This window comes from Platichthys flesus, chromosome 2 (genome assembly GCF_949316205.1).
Source record: "Platichthys flesus chromosome 2, fPlaFle2.1, whole genome shotgun sequence".
NCBI lineage: Eukaryota > Metazoa > Chordata > Actinopteri > Pleuronectiformes > Pleuronectidae > Platichthys > Platichthys flesus.
In genome coordinates this window covers 904,938-925,099 of record NC_084946.1, presented here as the reverse complement: position 1 = coordinate 925,099, position 20,162 = coordinate 904,938, and the positions used below count along the sequence as shown (strand labels likewise).

Below are 20,162 nucleotides of genomic sequence, written 5' to 3'. Positions count from 1 at the left end.
GGTGACACACAATGCACAGTAGTAATTTCAAAGGTCATTTGTTGCATAGTCTTTAGATTTTTTTCTGAGATTGTATCCTCCTTTTCTTGGATTGTGTTATAACCTAAAATCACTTTGTAAATTAGCATATACAATTCTTAAGTAACCTAAGCCTCTTAGAAGACCTCCTCCCGCCCCTACAACTAACAGTTTTTTACAGTAGTTGTTACGTCAGGTGTTTGATTATTTAAGAGAAACCAGCATCGTCACCAGTATCAAGTCTCAGCTGTGAGGGGACATTCTTAGAAAACCTCATTAATCTATTATTATTTTTGAAATGTGTCACGACTTCGTACTACGAAGCATTATGAATACAGCCCCAGGAATACAGCATCGAACATGGATGCCCATTATACATTTAGCTCTTTTCACTCATTGTATTCACTGATGGCACAAACATGTAAAATGTAAATCATTACATCCAGTGGTAGGCCTGATGATGCTACTAGCAGACAGATTTTTTTTAATCTAAAGTTCTCGCGGGGCACCACCCTTCAAAGAAAGGAAAAGATAGCCAATTTATTGATTAAGATCAGTCTCATTTAGATCTAGTTCAATAGAATTGAATCTACCTTACTATCTATCTACTCTTCTAATTCCACAAATTCCAGTTGACAACGTGGAGTCATTCTGCTTCCTGGGCACCTTCATCACCCAGGACCTGAAGTCGAGAAAGTGATGGGCTGCAACCTGCCCTCTCTCCAGGACCTGTACGAATCCAGGACTCTGAGGCATGCAGGTAAGATTGTGGCAGACCCCTCCCATTATTCAATAGTGTTGGTTTAGTGTGGGAATTGGCAGCATGCCCAGATGTTACCGGGAGTGTATATAGGCACACAGAGGCCATACACACACTACTGAGTCATATTACGAGTTGTTTAGATGAACATCGCTCAAGTTGGATCAGCCGGTGATATAAATGTTTTACTTTGATTTTCAGTGTAGTTTGAATCCGGCCCTCACAAGGGGTGATGATTTTGGTTTCCATTTCCTGTTGTTTGGATCATTTTCAACTTAAACAAATCATTCATCTGGATCTGATATGTGATTTAAGTGTTCCGCAAATTTTTATCTATTCTAAATGTCCCTTCATTTTTTTTTTCTCGATTTAATGCTCTTATCAACATGGCAAAAGTGGATTGGCTTGATTTATGATAATGTTTTAGGGCGGTACAATATAAAATTATAAAGTGCACATTTCAGGTAAACAAGGACTCAGCCTATAGTGCAGTTGACGAGAACAAAGAGAAGAAAGCTTATTTCTCCAGTATTACCATCGCTACACTGGCTTCCAGTTAAATCTAGAATAGAATTTAAAATTCTCCTCCTCACCTTCAAGGCCCTTAATAATATGGCACCATTTTACCTTAAAGAGCTGTTAGTAGCTTATAAACTCACTAGAGCACACCGCTCCCAGAATTTAGGCCTACTTGTTGTCCCTAAAGTAGGAGCCAGAGCTTTTAGCCATCAAGCTCCTCTGCTGTGAAATAAACTACCACTTTCAGTTCGGGAGGCAGACACCATCTGTTCGTTTAAGAGTAGGCTCAAAACCTTCCTTTTTGATAAAGCTTATAGTTAGAGCTAATTAGTGCAGCAGAACGTTACTTGTTCTATTTTATGACACATGACACACGGAGCTTCTTTTTCCAGCTTCTCCTTCCTCTTCTCCATCCCTATCCCCCTTCCCCGGAATCCCTTTGCTTTATCACCCGCAGATCCAGGGCCTCTGTGGCCGCACCATGGATTGCGGTCTGTTGATCGCGCACCGGGGGTCGCGGTGGTGGATCCAGTGTGGCGGATTCTGTGTCGTGTGGGCTGATCGTGGTGGTGGTGGCGGACCCTGTGTGGCGGATTCTGTGTCGTGTGGGCTGATCGTGGTGGTGGTGGCGGACCCTGTGTCGTGTTGGCATCGGGTACGGGCATTGGACCAGGACCGCGGCGGCGGCTCGTGGTGGGTGGCGGTGGACGAAGACTGAGGACTGGAGTGGCGTTCTGCTCTGGATGGTGGATCGTGGTCCTGCTGGTTGCTGACCATGGACTGTGAACGCAGCGGGACTGCTTGGTATGCCATGTTGGGGTTGTCCTTCGGGATGCTTACCCTCATCAAATGCTGCTAGAGACTTTAATCTTGATGATGTTTTCCTGCACGTGGCATCTATTGCACTTCTGTCCGTCCTGGGAGAGGGACCCCTCACATGTGGCTCTCTCTGAGGTTTCTACGTATTTTTACCCTGTTAAAAGGGTTTTTAGTAGTTTTTCCTTACTCTTGCTGAGGGTTAAGGACAGAGGATGTCACACCCTGTTAAAGCCCTATGAGATGAATTGTAATTTGTGAATATGGGCTATACAAATAAAATTTGATTGATTGATTGATAAACCATGGCTTAATATTTTCTTTTTTTCAAGTTTGCTGTGAACATAGCAGTCAGGCCTCTTACTTCAGAAAAACTAAACCATAACAGTTAGGTTACCAATAAAAGGTAAGCCTACTACTTCTGTGCTGTCAGCCATCTACTCAAACAGACAAGCAACAAAATAACAAACAAACAAAATACACCGGCAAGTGTCGGCCTACTTTGAAATAAATTAAACACAGAACTTTGTAGGGCTATTTGAGTCCACCCAATATTTGTGGAAAATGTATGAAATAAGAAGTATCCTATTTTTAAATAAATAAAAACATATAGCTGCAGCCTATAGCTTAAAAATATATATTTTAGTTGGCGAAATATTAAAACAAAAAGCGAGAGCAGGTCAGACTGGAGACCCACACAGATACTGAAGCTCGATAGAAACCAACTGCAGCTTCTGCTCTGATCAAGAAGCTGAGGCGCTGATCTCTGAGCAGCTGAGACCAGAGAAACTCTGTGTTTTCACTGTTTCTATAGTTAAGAAGCAGCCTGTCAGTCACTGAGCGCCCGCTTCACGTGAACGAGCTCTGATCTCACTGTGTCTCACTGAGTGAGTGGGCGGGGCGGAACCCCCGGACCGGTGCGCTATCTGGGAGGACGAGGACACATGCAGATTTTTACCATCCTTTGATAACAAATCCTCCTTGTAGGTCTACTCTCCTCTAGTCTGATCAAACTCTGTCCTGCATGTATAGAGTTGTAACTGTACTGCTGCATGGAGAAGACATTTTCATGTTCAGTTTATAGCAGCAGGTTCAAAGTATTGATAAAGACTACTTTACACAGTGTAGTTCTCTATTCATTTAAAATGAGCGCCAGCACTGATACACAAAAATGAACCAAACAGGGATGTATATATCTTTAAAAAACGTATGTAAAAACTGTGGGCCTGAACACTTGGCAACAATGGGAACACTGATCACACTAATGTTTACAATCAAAAGTTATAAACTGTTGAGAGGACGGCTTTGCCAAAATATGAACGTTGACAAAATATGAAAGTTGACAAAATATGAAAGTTGACAAAATATGACCATTGCGTTCCTGCCACTGCAGCAGGTGCACTGCTCTAACATGACTTACCACAGAGGCAGTGAGGCGGCCCATGGAAGGAAACTCTCCTGGGAGACAGACGCCCTTGCATTGCTCCACTAAGTGCTCAGGGTTAGTGGCCAATTTCACATCAGTCAGGCCTTTTCCCCAAGCTGAGGAGGACACAAGCCACAGGAAGGCAAAGGCAGCGGTCACCACAAGGTCCTGGTAAAGAGTACATAGTAAACACTGTTCACTTACACATCGCTACTCAAAACGGTCTCAGTTTGTTTTTCATGCCACTATAATTTACTATTTAAAACATGAGTATCTTGTCCCCCCAAAACAACATTCACAGTTTTCAAACTTCTTGGCTGCCTTCATCTGTGGGTAGGTTTCATTAAAAACTCACAATGAGCTCCACTGTGGAGGTTATGTTTTCATCCATATCTGTTGGATTGTTCAGTTGTCAGCAAGATTATGCAAAGGCTACTGCACTACTGCCACGATTGGTTGATGGATTACATTGCACATGAATACATAGGTGTTTTTTTTATAAATCCTCTCTCTCTGAACAAATACATGCCCCGACAACACATTTAATTGCAAGGCTGAATTTGGTCTGAGTGACCACCCAGCGAGAGAAATAAAATAAAACAAGCTAACTAGAACAAAACAATCCTGGGCTGTAAAACCCATCCCAACTCTCTTCATGAGGGTTAGTATAGGACATGTACTTACAATGATAGGGCCGCGGGTGGTCTGGCGGTAGACATTCTGGAAGCCCAGGTAGAGGACTACCGTGGCAGTGCAATAAAGAAACCCAAATACACTGACACACACAAAGAACTCCGCTGAGGAGGAGAAGTCTCCCTGCAGGTAGGTCTCATTGGATTGGCCACCATTACACGATGGTATCTTATATGGGTAAGCTGACAACCTGAAAAGAATTACAGAAAACTCTTTCAACACTCACTCTGATTACTCTTATTTTCATACTCTGGGATTTCAGGGAAAACAAGTCCTCACCTGACTTACTCTTTATCCAAGGAATGCAAGAACAGAGAATATGAAGTGATTAAGACACATTCGTCAGATTCTATGAAGAGATTTAATGTTTATCTAACTGAGAACGATGGATCAATACTCCTTACTGGTCAATTATATATCTCTCAACATTGCGCCAGGAACAAGCCCCTGCCCTCTCCTGTCTGCATCGGTGGGACGGCTGTGGAGGTGGTCCCTGCATACAAGTACCTGGGTGTCACACTGGACAATAAACTGGACTGGTCCACCAACACAGAGGCGGTCTACAAGAAGGGCCTGAGCCGGCTTTATTTCCTGAGGAGGCTCAGGTCCTTCAACGTCTGCAACAAGATGCTGCAGATGTTCTATAAGTCTGTTGTGGCGAGCACCATCTTCTTTGCTGTTGTGTCCTGGGGTGCGGGCATCAAGGCTAAGGACGCCAACAAACTGAAAAAACTGATTAGGAAGGCAGAGTCTGTGGTTGGCTCTAAGCTTGTCACCCTGGAGGAGGTGGTGGAGGACAGGATGCTGGCAAAACTGCTGGCAATCATGGACAATCCGTCTCAACCCCTCCACTAAACACTGGACAAGCTAAGGAGCAGCTTCAGCCACAGACTCATTCAACCCCGCTGCTCTAAGGAACGATACAGGAAGTCGTTCCTCCCAACCACAATAAGACTGTACAACGCATCTACCTCTGTCAGAGCCACCATCACACAACTGCACTAAATATACCTGTCTCAATTCATCACTTTATACAATAATATTGTCTTTTGCACACTCTGTTTACATATTCTTACACTCATAGTATATTATATTATCTATTATTATACCCGTACTATATCAATCAATCAATCAATCAAATTTTATTTGTATAGCCCATATTCACAAATTACAATTCATCTCATAGGGCTTTAACAGGGTGTGACATCCTCTGTCCTTAACCCTCAGCAAGAGTAAGGAAAAACTACAAAAAACCCTTTTAACAGGGTAAAAATATGTAGAAACCTCAGAGAGAGCCACATGTGAGGGATCCCTCTCCCAGGACGGACAGAAGTGCAATAGATGCCACGTGCAGGAGAACATCATCAATAATCAAAGTCTCTAGCAGCATTGATGAAGCACAGTCCATGCTCAGCAACCATCTAGACCACGATCCACCATCCAGACCAGACGCCACTTCAGTCCTCAGTCACCGTCCACCGCCGCCCACCAGGAGGACCCATCACAAGCCACCACTGCGGTCCTGGTCCACCGCCCGTGCCCAATGCCAACGCGACACAGGGTCCGCCACCAGCACCACGATCAGCCCACATGACTCAGAATCCGCCACACTGGATCCAACACCGCGACCCCCGGTGCGCGATCCACAAACCGTAATCCATGGTGCGGCCACAGAGGCCCTGGATCTGCGGGTGATAAAGCAAAGGGATTCCGGGGAAGGGGGATAGGGATGGAGAAGAGGAAGGAGAAGCTGGAAAGAGAAGCTCCGTGTGTCATGTGTCATAAAATAGAACAAGTAACGTTCTGGCGCACTAATTAGCTCTAACTATAAGCTTTATCAAAAAGAAAGGTTTTGAGCCTACTTTTAAACGAACAGATGGTGACTGCCTCCCGAACTGAAAGTGGTAGATTATTCCACAGCCGAGGGGCTTGATGGCTAAAAGCTCTGGCTCCTACTCTACCTTTAGAGAATTTAGGGACGACAAGTAGGCTTGAATTCTGGGAGCGGAGTGCTCTAGTGGGTTTATAAGGTATTAACAGCTCTTTAAGGTATAAAGGCGCTATATTATTAAGGGCCTTGAAGGTGAGGAGGAGAATTTTAAATTCTATTCTAGATTTAACTGGAAGCCAGTGTAGCGATGCTAATATTGGAGAAATGTGCTCTCTTCTCTTTGTTCTCGTCAGGACACGTGCTGCAGCATTTTGGACAAGCTGTAGAGTCTTTAACGACTTCCTGCTGGAGCCTGATAATAATGAATTACAATAGTCCAGTCTCGATGTAACAAAGGCGTGGACTAGTTTTTCTGCATCTTTTTGTGAAAGGACATGTCTAATTTTTGAAATATTACGCAAGTGGAAAAAAGCGGTCCTAGAAATTTGTTTTAAGTGACTATTAAAGGATAAATCAGGATCGAAGATCACTCCCAAGTTCCTGACTGTTTCATTGGAAGCAAGGGCAATGTCGTCTAGCGCAGCTATATCATTAGATAATGCATCTCTAAGGTGTTTGGGGCCAAGTATTATAACCTCTGTTTTGTCTGAGTTTAATAAGAGAAAATTGCGGGTCATCCAGGTTTTTATGTCCTTGAGACATGTTCGAAGTTTAGTTAATTGATTACTTTGTTCAGGTTTTATTGACAAATATAACTGGGTGTCATCCGCATAGCAGTGGAAATTTACCGAGTGTGTCCTGATAATGTTTCCTAGTGGAAGCATATATAATGAGAATAAAATTGGGCCGAGCACAGAGCCCTGTGGAACACCATGATTAACTTTGGTGCGCACAGATGACTCATCATTAATTTGCACAAATTGGGAGCGATCAGAAAAATACGATTTAAACCAGTTAAGGGCGGTTCCATCAATGTTAATTAACTGTTTTAGTCTTTGTAATAAAATTTGATGGTCAATTGTGTCGAATGCTGCACTGAGATCTAACAGAACGAGGACAGACACAAGTCCCTGATCTGAGGCTATTAAAAGGTCATTAGTGACTTTTGCCAAGGCTGTCTCTGTACTGTGATTGGCTCTAAACCCCGATTGAAAGTCTTCATATATATTATTTTCCTGGAGAAACTCACACAGCTGATTGGCTACCACTTTTTCTAAGATTTTAGAAATGAAGGAGAGGTTAGATATTGGTCTGTAATTGGCTAAAACCTCTGGGTCTAGGGTGGGTTTTTTGAGTAGGGGTTTGATGACAGCTATTTTAAAAGACTGTGGTACATAACCTGATGATAATGACAGATTGATAATGTTAAGTAACGAACTATCAATTAGGGGCAGAATGTCTTTAAGTAAGTTGGTAGGAATGGGATCTAAGATACAGGTTGTTGGTTTAGAACCTGAGATTAATTTGGTAAACTGATCACGGGTGATCAGAGAGAAGCTGTCTAAGTAATGGGTAGGATTCTCAGCCGTTTCTGAGATCTCTGTTGTTGGGAGGGTATTAGTGCCAATTGAGGGCAGGAGATGGTTGATTTTATTTCTAATAGTTTGAATTTTATCATTAAAAAAGGTCATAAAGATATTGCTATTTAGGGATGGAGGAATACTGGGTTCGGTGGAGGTGTGACTCTCTGTCAGCCTGGCTACAGTGCAGAAGAGAAACCTGGGGTTATTTTTATTCTCTTCTATTAGTTTTGAATAGTAGGCGGCTCTTACTTTGTGGAGAGCCTTTTTATATTCTTTAACACTATTCTTCCAGTCTATGAGGTTTTCAACATTGCTGCTGGAGCGCCACTTCCTTTCTAATTTTCTTGATAATTGTTTTAACTCATTTGTCTGGGAATTATACCACGGAGCTAATTTACTATGTTTGACATTTTTCTTTTTTAGAGGCGCTATTGAGTCTAATGTTAATCGTAATGAGTCTGCAGAGCTATCGACGAGGTGGTCGATCTCAATGGAGCTCAGGGTTTTAAAGAATTTGTTGTTTATATCTACTGCTAATACGGGTTTAAATGTAATTGGGATTATTTCCTTAAATTTAGCTACAGCACTATCAGGTAGACATCTAGAAAATGAATTTTTTATTAGTGGCATATATTCAGTTATTGAAAAATCAAAGGTTATTAAATTATGGTCTGATAGAACTGGATTGCGCGGAAGTACTGTTAAATTTTCAATTGCGACACCGTACGATAATACAAGGTCAAGTGTGTGGTTACCACAATGAGTAGGTTTGTGCACACACTGACTGAAACCAATAGAGTCTAGTATTGAAATAAATGCTACGCTAAGGCAATCTTTATTATTATCAACATGAATATTAAAGTCACCAACAATAATAATTTTATCGGTCTTTAGGACTAAGTTTGATAAAAACTCAGGGAATTCCTTTAAAAATTCAGTATAAGCCCTGGGAGCACGGTAAACTACGGCAAATATGATTGGCTGTTGGTGGTTCCTTGATTGGCGTGGAAGACTAAGAACCAGACATTCAAATGACTTGTAGCTGAGTTTAGGTTTAGGATTAATTGATAGACTGGAGTTAAAAATAGCAGCAACTCCACCTCCTCGCCCAATTTCTCTAGGAACCTGTGAATTGATATGACTGGGGGGAGTAGATTCATTTAGACTGACATAATCATCAGGATGCAGCCACGTCTCAGTGAGGGACAATAAATCTATGTTGTAATCAGAGACTATTTCATTAACTAAAAGAGCCTTTTTTTCCAGTGATCTAATGTTTAAAAGACCACATTTAAAAGTCTGGGTTTCCTGTATTGTTTCAGAGGTTGTTTTAATTTGTATTAAATTTTTGTGTGGAGTTCTCGTTCTATTATTGTTTAATTTCAATAATTTAATCGGACGGTGAACAGACACAATCTCTATGGGGTTTTGTGACTGATCCAGAGGGAGCGCAGAGAAGTGTTTAGCACTGCAGCTCTGCTTCCTGGTCCCAACTATGGGTTGTCATGTTATAGACTTAGTAATATTCCTAGATAAGAGAGCTGCTCCATCCCAAGTGGGATGAACGCCGTCTCTCCTAACAAGACCAGGTTTTCTCAAAAAAGTTAGCCAATTATCTATAAAGCCCACGCCGTTTACAGGACACCACCTCGACAGCCAGCGGTTAAAAGACAACATGCGGCTAAACATGTCATCACCTGTTGTGTTAGGGAGCGGGCCAGAGAAAACTACTGTGTCCGACATCGTTTTAGCAAAAGCACACACCGACTCAACATTCAATTTAGTGACCTCCGACATACGAAGCCGGGAGTCGTTGCTGCCGACGTGAATTACGATTTTATTGTATTTACCTTTTTTAGATTTAGCCATTAACTTAAGTTTAGATTCGATGTCGCCGGCTCTGGCCCCTGGGATACAATTAACTATGGTCGCTGGTGTCGCTAACCTGACGTTTCTCAGAACCGAGTCGCCAATAATCAGAGTTTGTTTATCAGCGGGTGCCTCGCTGAGTGGAGAGAATCTATTTGAAACGTGAGCTGGTGGCTCTTTAATCGTGGGCTTTCTAAGTCTAGCACTATGCCCCCTCTGGAACGTCACTCATATGCCCTGGGCTCCCGGCTGCACGGGACTAGTCTGGGGACTGCTCGTTAAGGCTAAGCTACGTGCTAAGCTAGGTGGCTCCGCGGCTAGCGGGAGCCGGCTAACTACAGCTAACGGAGTTTCTAAGCTGCTGAGCCGAGCTTCTAAGTCGCTAAGCCTCGCCTCCATCGCTATCAACACACTACATTTATTACATGTACCACTACTGTTAAGGGAGGCAGAGGAGTAGGTAAACATTAGACACTCGGAGCAAGAGAGAGCAGTAGAGCAACAGGGAGAGAGAGAAGACATCGCTGCTATATAGCTACGAAGGTGAGCTCAGACAGAACACAGAATCACGTAACAGGAAATGACGATGGTGGTAAAAACATGTCAAGCAGGAAGACTGTGGTTTTGGCATCATATATTATATCATACTCTTTATACTCTTTATATATTCTTTGTATAGATAAGTCTATATACACATATTTATACATGTGTACATGTTGTTATTATTATTATATTTTACTTTTACTATTATTATTATTATATATACTGTTGCTGCTATTATTACTATATACTGCTATTATTATATTGGTATAATTACCTTCATATATAAATATATATCATATACTATATATACTGTACTATTTTTATATACTGTCTAACAACAACATTATCATTATATATTATCATATCATCAGTACTTACCATCATATGCCACTGCACCTTATCTACCCATTTATCTTGTGTTTCTGTTTTTATTGTTTCTACCGCAATATTTTATACTTTATATTTTATGCTATGATGACTTAATTTCCCTTCGGGGATGAATAAAGTAATCTATCTATCTAGATGCTTCACTAGTTTCAGGAACATTTCCACCTGCATTTAATCATTCTCATGTAACACTTTGCTAAGGGCTAAGTTCAGGTCAGACTACACGTGAAGCTGCGGTGGATTAGTTGTTAGAAAAAGGGACTTCAGAATGAAAGGTTGCTAGTTCGAGGCCATGGACTGGCCACGGATCAGTTCAAGTTCAACTCTCCCTATCCCACTAAGAAAGACAAACCTTACTCCTCTAACACGTGCTCCCCATAGCTGCCCAGTGCTCTGTATTCCGTGTGCTGTGGACACACGGATGGGTTAAAAGCAGAGGCTCAATTTACCCATTAAATGTAGTGCTTAGTTGCGCATGATTACGTGAATCTTAATAATAATATTAAAAAAAAAAACACATAAGGTGGTTGTCTGTAATGCATGTGACCACATTCTTTTGCTGAGTGAACTCAAATGACTACAGCTGACGTCAACCGACCATCTTCAGTTTCACAATTAATCAAACGTATTATTACTCTTCTTGATGTTGTGCAATAGTGCTTAAAAGTGTTATCATAGAATGGTTTGCCTTTAGGCACTCAATAAATTTGGTTATCAAAATAAAATATAAAACATTAATATTGAAAATATTAATATTAAATCAAAACTTTAATTGGTTAAAGTTCTCGCAGGGCACCACCCTTCAAAGAAGGGAAAAGATAGCAAATCTCATTTAGATCTAGTTGAATTAGAAATCTCAATATTTTACCATTAAAGATTATATAATGAACAATGAAGGTTATGGAGTTCTTAACAGTGTAACGGTTGGCAAAATTCCCTTATGCAACATTAATGACATAACATTTGTGAAAGAAGAACATTTATTATGAACATAATAAAGTATAAAAACACAAATTACTAAACAATCAAGCCCCCCCTGTATCCTTACTTAACTTCAGTGCAGTCCATTAGTAAAAATAAAACTAATATGGTTTAATGTTGAGTGGTTGAAAATGGCAGCTCTGGGTCAGGTCTCACATTTTAAGTGGTTCTGCATGCATTTGATATAACTTGGTATTCTGTATATTGCTATTTGAAAGATATTTGTATTGGGATATTGAGTTTAACCATGTGATCCAGTGCTTTTTGATAGTAAATCTAAATTCACCCAAGAAACACTGCATTCAGCACTCAGACCAGCAATCAAAATCACTGCCATATTGATGGCTGTAATCCACAATTAAATTGAGGGTGAAGTGAAACAGGAGTCAGACCAGGTGTATATTCTGACATGAGTTTGGGCAGTAACCCAAAGTGGGCAGGGCCTATAAAAGAAATAAAGAGCAAAGAAGCACTCTTGTTCTACGGTATAGTACCTGAATGGGTATGCAAACACAGCCTCAACATCCTCTGGTTCCTTGTCTCCACATTTGACTTTGAAGTGGGTTGTCCCAAAGTAACCCCCAGTGGTAGAGAAGGCAAAGATGGTAAAGACCTGAAATGGCAGAGGAGTAAAAACAAAATGTTTGTTCAATGGTTAATGGTCTTTATTTATAAACCCTTTTCTAGTCTTGATGACCACTCAAAGCGTTTATTTTAACATTCGTAAAAGAATAATCTATTCAATCCATTTAATGGGCTCTTAATGTATTTATCTGTTTCATACTCTCAGACGTGATTCATTTCTACGTTTGAGTGAGCTAACCAAAATAATCCAGTCAACTTTGTTGATATGGCTGTGAAGTATTGAATCTTGATATCAAAATAAACTACATCTAACTACACGTCGAAATGGCGGAGAGCCCACGGATTGCCCTTGGCTGTGATTGGTCCGCTAACGCCAGCATTTCGGGACCTCAAACTTCCTGTTCCATTCCCTATATCACAATAAACCTAAATCACAACAACGACTCTATGATTAATGTGACAAGTGTGTTGAGCCAGCGGCGTTGTCCGGCTGATGGTGGCTGGTTAGAGCACTTGCGGCATGTGTGTACGGTCACATGCGGTTATAACGAACTTTCATAACGGGGCTAGCGGGCTAGCCACCATGATAACTGCGGTGGGAACAGCGCAAAAACCCGCTGACTTTAATCCCACGGCTGTCATGACACTATTTCTCAAACACCGTCAGGTTAGATGAAAACACTTGGTAGTAGTTAGTATCGGGTGTCCCTGCTGACTGTGTGTGGAAGCTGGGGGGGAAGCTAGCTGCCTCCGTGTAGCTTCAAGCTGCTGCAGCTGTTGAATTAGCAACGCAGTTTGGAAACAAGACCGGGGAACCGCTGCGTTAAAACACGACAACATAAGCATTATGACCCGCTGGGTGTCACTGTATTCAGCAAAAACTGTCGCGTCATCAACATCCTTTTTCTGTTAGTTGCCATCGTTCACTGTGTGTGCGGAGCCGGGAGGACGTTAATAAACCAGCGTGGACTTCTTCTATATACCTCATGAGGTAGGCTTCTCTAAGCTCGACTTAAGTTGCGCCATCTACTGTTCTGGCGGTGAATTGTTTTCACAACAAAAAGGCTAGAACTATAAATCAAAAAGGGTCCGTCCGCTCCGTCCGTCCGTCAGTCCGCAACGGACTCGGAGAAGCATACTGAGGCCTTAAGTTTTCTTTTTTTTATGCATGAGATATCAGTCATTTCTGCAATACAAATATGACTGAGGAATAAAATACATAAATTACTCTTCCCTCTGTATTACTTTGCCAGCTGCTCATCTTACACGTGTCAATTGTTGACATGTTACATATCAAACATTAAAGGCACACAACTGTTTCTATAAACTTTTATTGTCAGAAAGATTGCCACAGAGCTTTTTAATCATAGTTATTAAACGTAACGGCTGGGACAGAGGTAATAAATACAAAAAATACCAAGTATAATAAAAACATTGATTACAAAAATACACTTTGTACCATCAGTAGCCAAACTGTAAACAAAGGAACACTTTATATTTGTGTGTCACCTTTTATTCTCTAAATACAATGTAAACATTGCTCAGCCGTTACAGGTATTTGGAGTACAGAAGCTTTGTGAGCTGGTGTTGAGGCCATCTGGGCCGGAGAATCAGGGTGGTCCTGCCCTCCTGCTCGGTGCTCCAGATACGCAGAGTGTTCCCTGATGCTCACATAGCTGGCTATAACTTTCTGCTTGTCAGGTTTCTCATACTTAGCAGAGAGATCTTCAGGTTTTGAGATCTTCAGCACCTCATTCACATATGGGGCCGGGTCCTGAAAAACCTCATGAAAGATGAGGTCCAACAGGTTATCCACGTAATCTGTAATACAAATTGGGGGACATTATATAATTCTATTTACCGTGAAGACGATAAAGAAATGGTCTTTAAATATTGAAGACCATTTAAAGAGAGCAGTTAATTGATATTGTTATTATTATATTGTTATTTATGTTTCACATACTATTTGTACATTATTTGGGTTTTAAACAGAGCCTGTGAGAATCACGGAAGGCTGCATCTTCACCGGCTTTGCTGTGCACTCGCCCTTCTTATATATTATATCTGTCCCCCGCCGACACACAGGACACACCTCAAACAGCTCCAGGGGGCAGTTTTCATAGACAATATATGTGGGTGTCTGTGAACAGGGTTGGAAGATTCCATTCTATTAGAAAGACAAAGATTTCACCAAAAGGCTGCAACAGCTAAACAAGTGTAGGATGGTAATCCATCTGATTAATTAAATGTTTAGATTAAATATTGAGTCACTCACGTCACATCTGCTGACTCAGTCAAGACTGTGATCGGGTCATCAGGATCATAGGTAGCATCCTGTGTCTCCGAAGTCCATACTTGAACAACTTCGGTTGTCCTCTCCCTCCTCCAAGCGTGGTCTCTTACAGCTGAGATCCCAACACCGACATCAGTGCAGCACAGTTTTCTGTGTGCCTATGATAAAACAGACACAGTATCCATGGAGTCACAACAAATGAGATGCAGTTACAACTTTAACACGGAGACACAATCAATGACATGACGAAGTAACTGAGGGTAAAAAAAACTGTACTTTTGTAGTGAGGTCGCAGTGTTTTCATAGAAAGCTGCGTTCCATGTGTGCGCATCTTTGGTGGGTCCGTCTGGCATGCTACGTGATGTAGCCTAGCACCGTGAACAGATGTGCTTGCCTGAACACCAAAAGCAGCAATGTTATTCATGTTTGTACTACTGTCATGCATACACAGATACAAGGACACATTTTCCCTAACTAGGGCTGGTAATGAATAATCGTTCTAGTCCCGCACATTATGACAACAACATCCTCCGGTATCTTGAACAAGCCGTAGCAGCAGCTGTAGCTGGAAGTTAGATCCGTGAGTGTTGTGCTCTCCACGCTCTTTCCCCCCCTCCGCTGGCGTGTCCTCCTGTTAGTACTGTGCCGCTGATTTTTTTCCCATGGCAGCACTGGGCTGGAAGTTAGCTACGGCCGGAGCTCGTAGCAGCTACTACAAGCATCCGTAGCTAACTTCAAGCTACAGCAGCTACAACCGGAGCTCGTAGCAGCTGCTCCAAGCATCCGTAGCTAACTTCAAGCTACAGCAGCTACAACCGGAGCTCGTAGCAGCTACTACAAGCATCCGTAGCTAACTTCAAGCTACAACCGGAGCTCGTAGCAGCTGCTCCAAGCATCCGTAGCTAACTTCAAGCTACAGCATCTACAACCGGAGATCGTAGCAGCTGCTCCAAGCATCCATAGCTAACTTCAAGCTACAGCAGCTACAACCGGAGCTCGTAGCAGCTGCTCCAAGCATCCGTAGCTAACTTCAAGCTACAGCAGCTACAACCGGAGCCCGTAGCAGCTACTACAAGCATCCGTAGCTAACTTCAAGCTACAGCAGCTACTACCGACGCGCATAGCAGCTATTACCGGGGTTCGTAGTAGCTGCTACTGGGTTCGTAGTAGCCGCTACGGCCCCTCGAGCGGAGGGGGGGGAGAGCGTGGAGAGCACAACACTCACGAACCTGCCGTGCGATCACCATTCACCGTGGACCCCGACGCTGTCTTCTTGCTAAGACTCACGCACGCACGCACACACACACACACACACACACACACACACACACACACACACACACACACACACACACACACACACACACACACACACACACACACACACACACACACACACACACACACACACACACACACACACACACACACACACACACACACACACACACACACACACACACACACACACACACACACACACACCTAAGGGCACTAGCCTCCACACAAAATGTCTAAAAGAAGCAAATACCAGAATTATAATAAAAAAAATACTTGCACTTCCCTCGTCTTCAGTATTGCGATGGAAAGATGGCACCGATCCCTCTTTCAATAACAACCTTTTTAGAGAATCCGTTGTTATATTGGCCCAGGTTGATAAAACAGTCCGATTCAAAGTGGTGGCAGGAACGTTGCCATCATATATGAACTCAATCCATCTCAATCTTGTGTCTTCTGAAGCTGGAGTCACATGAAGACATTTGTGCAGCTGACCACTGAGGATCTCGGTTGTCGAATTCGATTCATGCTGCTAGTTAGCTTATCGAAGTGTTTCCAAGGCTTGCAAGAATGAAATGGCTGCAGTACACTGATAGACTGTCTAAAAAGTGGGGGGTCCATCCATGGGTGGGTGGAGTGGTAGTGGGGGAGTGCATAGAGCTATATGGGGGCATGGGCATGTTGCGACTATGACGTCTATTTCGGTCATAATTCCATTGGACACTCTGTTTTTTTCCAGAGTTTTTGGGAAGGTAGACATGCCAGATACCCAAAATAATGTGAAGAAGAACTACAAAAGTGGAATGTCCCCTTTAACTTTAACCTATAACCTGGATCACAGAAACAACGATTCCACAAGTAGCAGCAATATCTTATCAGCCATTGTTTCTTCACAACACATGTATTATTGGATATAAAAGAACTGTGCTAAATTTTCCTTTAATGAACAGGCAAGGGTACAAGTCCACTGTTTTGTATTATAATAAACCTATATTTATGTATTTTTCTTTTATTAATTACTGCCAAATGATGAACATGCAGTTTCATCATAGAATCTAGGTAGGACAATTTTAGTAAGAAGCTTGTGTGATTTAAAGGACCCATATTTTACACCTTTCTGGATTTAGTTTGAGGTATTGGTACCCCTAAGATGAAATATCAGTGGCTTAAAGTCGGAAAAACTGCTGCAATGTGTATTTCCATGTCCTCTCTTCTGCCGCTCTCTTGAGCTGCAGACAGGAAAGGCTGTTTTCACCTGCCTCTTGAGCCCCTCCTCTAATTTGTTGCATCATGTCAGACAGGGTGCAGAACTTTCAAAGCCGTAAAGAATATCCAGTATGACACAGCCATATCCTTGCAATACGACACTTTAAAAAGCCCAGAATATTTACACAGACACATAATTATCTATTTCTGAATCCAACCGCCACTGGCCTGCGCCGGAATTCCGGCACAGTGCCGGAGAACTTGAGTAATAGGAAAGCTTCAAGCCCATGGAGGATTTTCAGGAATGAGTTTCATCTTTCAGGTATCTCTGGATCTCAGCATTTCCCAACTGTCTCCTCAGCCCGGTTTGACCCACCCAGGCCAATCTTACATAGCCCCCTTATAAATCCTTCGGAAAGGGCTTAGCCTCCATGTTCAGACTTACCATTTTTTTTTATGGTGAACATGAACATGATCAAGCAAGACGCCATGATTCTGACACCAAAATGGAGGAGCTTGTGAGTGAGGTGCAGAAATGTGTTGTTTGGTGGCCACAGCAGTTGTATCAATGAAAGCCAACGCAGTGGTATCGCATTGAAGCTGCAGTTAAAGGGATAGCTCACCCAGAAATTTAATTTCACCTCATTTTCTACTCACCACTATGCCAATAGAGGGCATGGTGAAGTGTTTGAGTCCACAAAACACTTTAGGAGATTCAGGTGTAAACAGCGTTGCATCATACAATTGAGGTTACTAGTGACCAAAGCTTCAGACTTAATAAAACAATAGAACTTGATGTGAAACCTCACACTACAGTGATCATAATAATGAAACCAAAGCATAGAGCAGCCTGTTTAAAGGAGAGATCATGACGCCGAGCAATGCATTCCCCGTATTTAAAAATAATTGCAGCTTAAATCTGACTTCAGCTAAAACAAAGTACTTTATAATTAGATAAGGAAGAAGAAAGTAAAACTCTGCTATGGCTTGGACTGAACCAACCAATCCAAAAAGGTGGGATTCTTCACATCTTTTTGTCAGTGGCTGAAAACAGTAAAACGATCATTGAAAATGATGGTGATGAGTGAGGAGAAGTGAGTAAAACATCTCAGCTCAGTCGGAGGCAGCGATTGGATTCTTGGTGGAGCAGTTTGCGTAACGTTCATCACTTATTCATTTAGATTTAATGATTTCAAATGAAGAAAATACAATTTCTAAAATTTCTAGGACTGCAAAGCAGCACTTGGCGGGCCCGAGCACATGCATTTTAAAGCGTTGTATGTGTTTTGCCTGAAAAAAATAAATAATGACTGAGGAAATATTGACAAATAGAGCTGTTTAGGCTTGGACTCTGATCATGAGATAGAAGTTTGCTGGTGATGGGATAATGCACAGTGGAGTTATGACAACATCGTCTCCTTTTACATTACATTACATTACATTTCATTTAGCTGACGCTTTTATCCAAAGCGACTTACAATAAGTGTATTCAAACCCGAGGGTACATACCAAGGACAACAAGAATCAAGAAAGTACAATTTCTTCAAATAAAGCACAACTACAAAGTGCTATAATAAGTAAGTGCCATTTAAGTGCTACTAAAGTGTTAGTTTCAAAAAGTTGTTAGTGTTTTTTTTTTTTTTTTTTTTTTTTATTCAAGGTTAAGTCGGAAGAGGTATGTTTTTAGTTTTCGGCGGAAGATGTGTAGACTTTCTGATGTCCGGATGTCAATGGGGAGCTCATTCCACCATTTAGGAGCCATTCCACCATTTAGGAGCCTTTAGGATGAACCTTCGCCGTACCTCAATGTTTACATGGTTTGAGGAAATATCCCAATTCTGAGAGGGGGATAGACGTAACCTTTGCAAGACATAAAGATTCCTATTATCTTTAACCACTGACACCGCAGTAGTGGAGTTGTTTGTTTACGTCTCAGCATCAAAGGATTCATGGTCCTTGTATGTCCGCGATACAGAACATCGTGTTTTAATGGAGTGTAATCTAACTAATAATAATCACTTCAATATCAATAGGGCCTCCCACCGATTTCGGTACTCGATCCCTAATATTAAATAATAATGATCATTTAGAATTCAATAGGGCCTCCCACCAATTTCGGTGCTCGGGCCCTAATAAACATTTCGATTTCAATAGAGCCTCCCACTGGAGGTGCTTAAGCCCTGCATGAAATAACAAGGCCCTCTCATTCCCTAAAATGGGGTCAGTCCAGCAACACAGCCAAAGACTCAAGCTGTGCACTGTTTTTGCAAGACCACACTACAACCACATCTGGTAAGGCATTCCCGTGCCCAGTGGCATATATCACAGCACACCTTCCTGATTAATTAATTGTATTTCTGTTTGCCTCATTTTTAAAAGATAAGTAATTACTGCTATGTAAACTGTGAACTGATTGCATCACTACTTTACTTAGGGGTACTGTACTAGGGAGCAGGATCTGTGGTTACAGAGGTAACTTCAAGGATAAACTCTGGGTGTTTTGTCAATGCAAGGAAGCTGGTTCATTCCTTCCTGTTGTAAATCACCATGGCAACAAGCTGCACCTCTGACCTGCTCTGGAGCTAAAAACAAAAAATGATTACATGCTCTGTTCTGTTATAGTCATGTGATCATACTGTTTACATTTAACCTTGAATATCACGTTTGTCACTTTTACAGAATGTACCTGCAGGTATCACTATTTCTTATCTTTATTCAGTTTTAACGTCAATTTAAACAACTTGAGTACCTATCTAATCATCTGCGCCACTTTGAATTTAGGCCACAAAAAACACTAAAAAATAAAATGATCTGCTTCTGTGACTATTTGGTTGAGATTTAACAAGCTGACGATTGATAAACATCCATAACAGTGACAATTGTGCACTAAACTTGAACAGTCAAACAGATAGTGGGCCCATCTAATGTGCCCAGCTGGCTTGAAACTCCACAGTACAGTGAGCAACTGTATACTGTGTGTTGGTTACAAACAGGACATGGCTGTTCCACAAACCCGCACATGAAACACACACATGCTCAAATTATGCAAACACTAGCATTTCAGCTGAGCTACTCACAATATCTGGGAATTTCCGGGAAAATAACACATTGCTGGGTTTCACGTCGGAAAGAGTGCAATGGTGAAACGTGACTTCTAATTTAAAGAATTCTGGATAGTGTTGACATTTAAAGAGAAAACCAGCAAAGGAAAGTCAAACAAATATGTTACAAATAAGCTCTTTTTGGCACAGCGTTGGAAGAGACAATTGTTAGTTTAGAAACCCTACTAAGCATTTCTTTTTGAAATGCATTTATTTTAAATTCCATTATTATTATTAGTTCACTCAGTAAGTACTTATTTGAACTAAATTGTT

At 41.7% G+C, this 20,162-nt stretch overlaps 1 protein-coding gene and 1 long non-coding RNA gene across 9 annotated transcripts in view; both read right to left on the bottom strand.

The window, feature by feature from the left end:
- The window catches only part of sypl2a (synaptophysin-like 2a), a 28,944-nt gene that overhangs the window by 7,952 nt on the left and 830 nt on the right, over positions 1 to 20,162 (bottom strand). For all 4 annotated transcript variants that reach the window (XR_009924689.1, XM_062412417.1, XM_062412412.1 and 1 more), the window contains exons 3-5: positions 11,921 to 12,039; positions 4,224 to 4,422; positions 3,534 to 3,707 (exon numbers count right to left, since the gene is read on the bottom strand). Coding sequence is in view for 3 of the 4 variants with exons in the window: in XM_062412417.1 (XP_062268401.1) it covers positions 3,534 to 3,707; positions 4,224 to 4,422; positions 11,921 to 12,039 (492 nt within the window). In the remaining variant the exon portion in view is untranslated. The remainder of the gene's footprint in view (positions 1 to 3,533; positions 3,708 to 4,223; positions 4,423 to 11,920; positions 12,040 to 20,162) is intronic.
- LOC133974751 (uncharacterized) lies at positions 13,327 to 20,080 on the bottom strand. 5 transcript variants are annotated; one of them, XR_009924695.1, is made up of 4 exons: positions 15,439 to 20,080; positions 14,581 to 14,698; positions 14,287 to 14,462; positions 13,327 to 14,178 (listed from the first exon to the last, which is right to left on the bottom strand). It is a non-coding gene; the product is annotated as an uncharacterized LOC133974751 (long non-coding RNA). The 5 variants fall into 5 exon arrangements; XR_009924693.1 differs by having other exon boundaries at positions 15,534 to 20,079; XR_009924691.1 differs by having other exon boundaries at positions 13,327 to 13,832; positions 13,975 to 14,178; positions 14,581 to 15,521.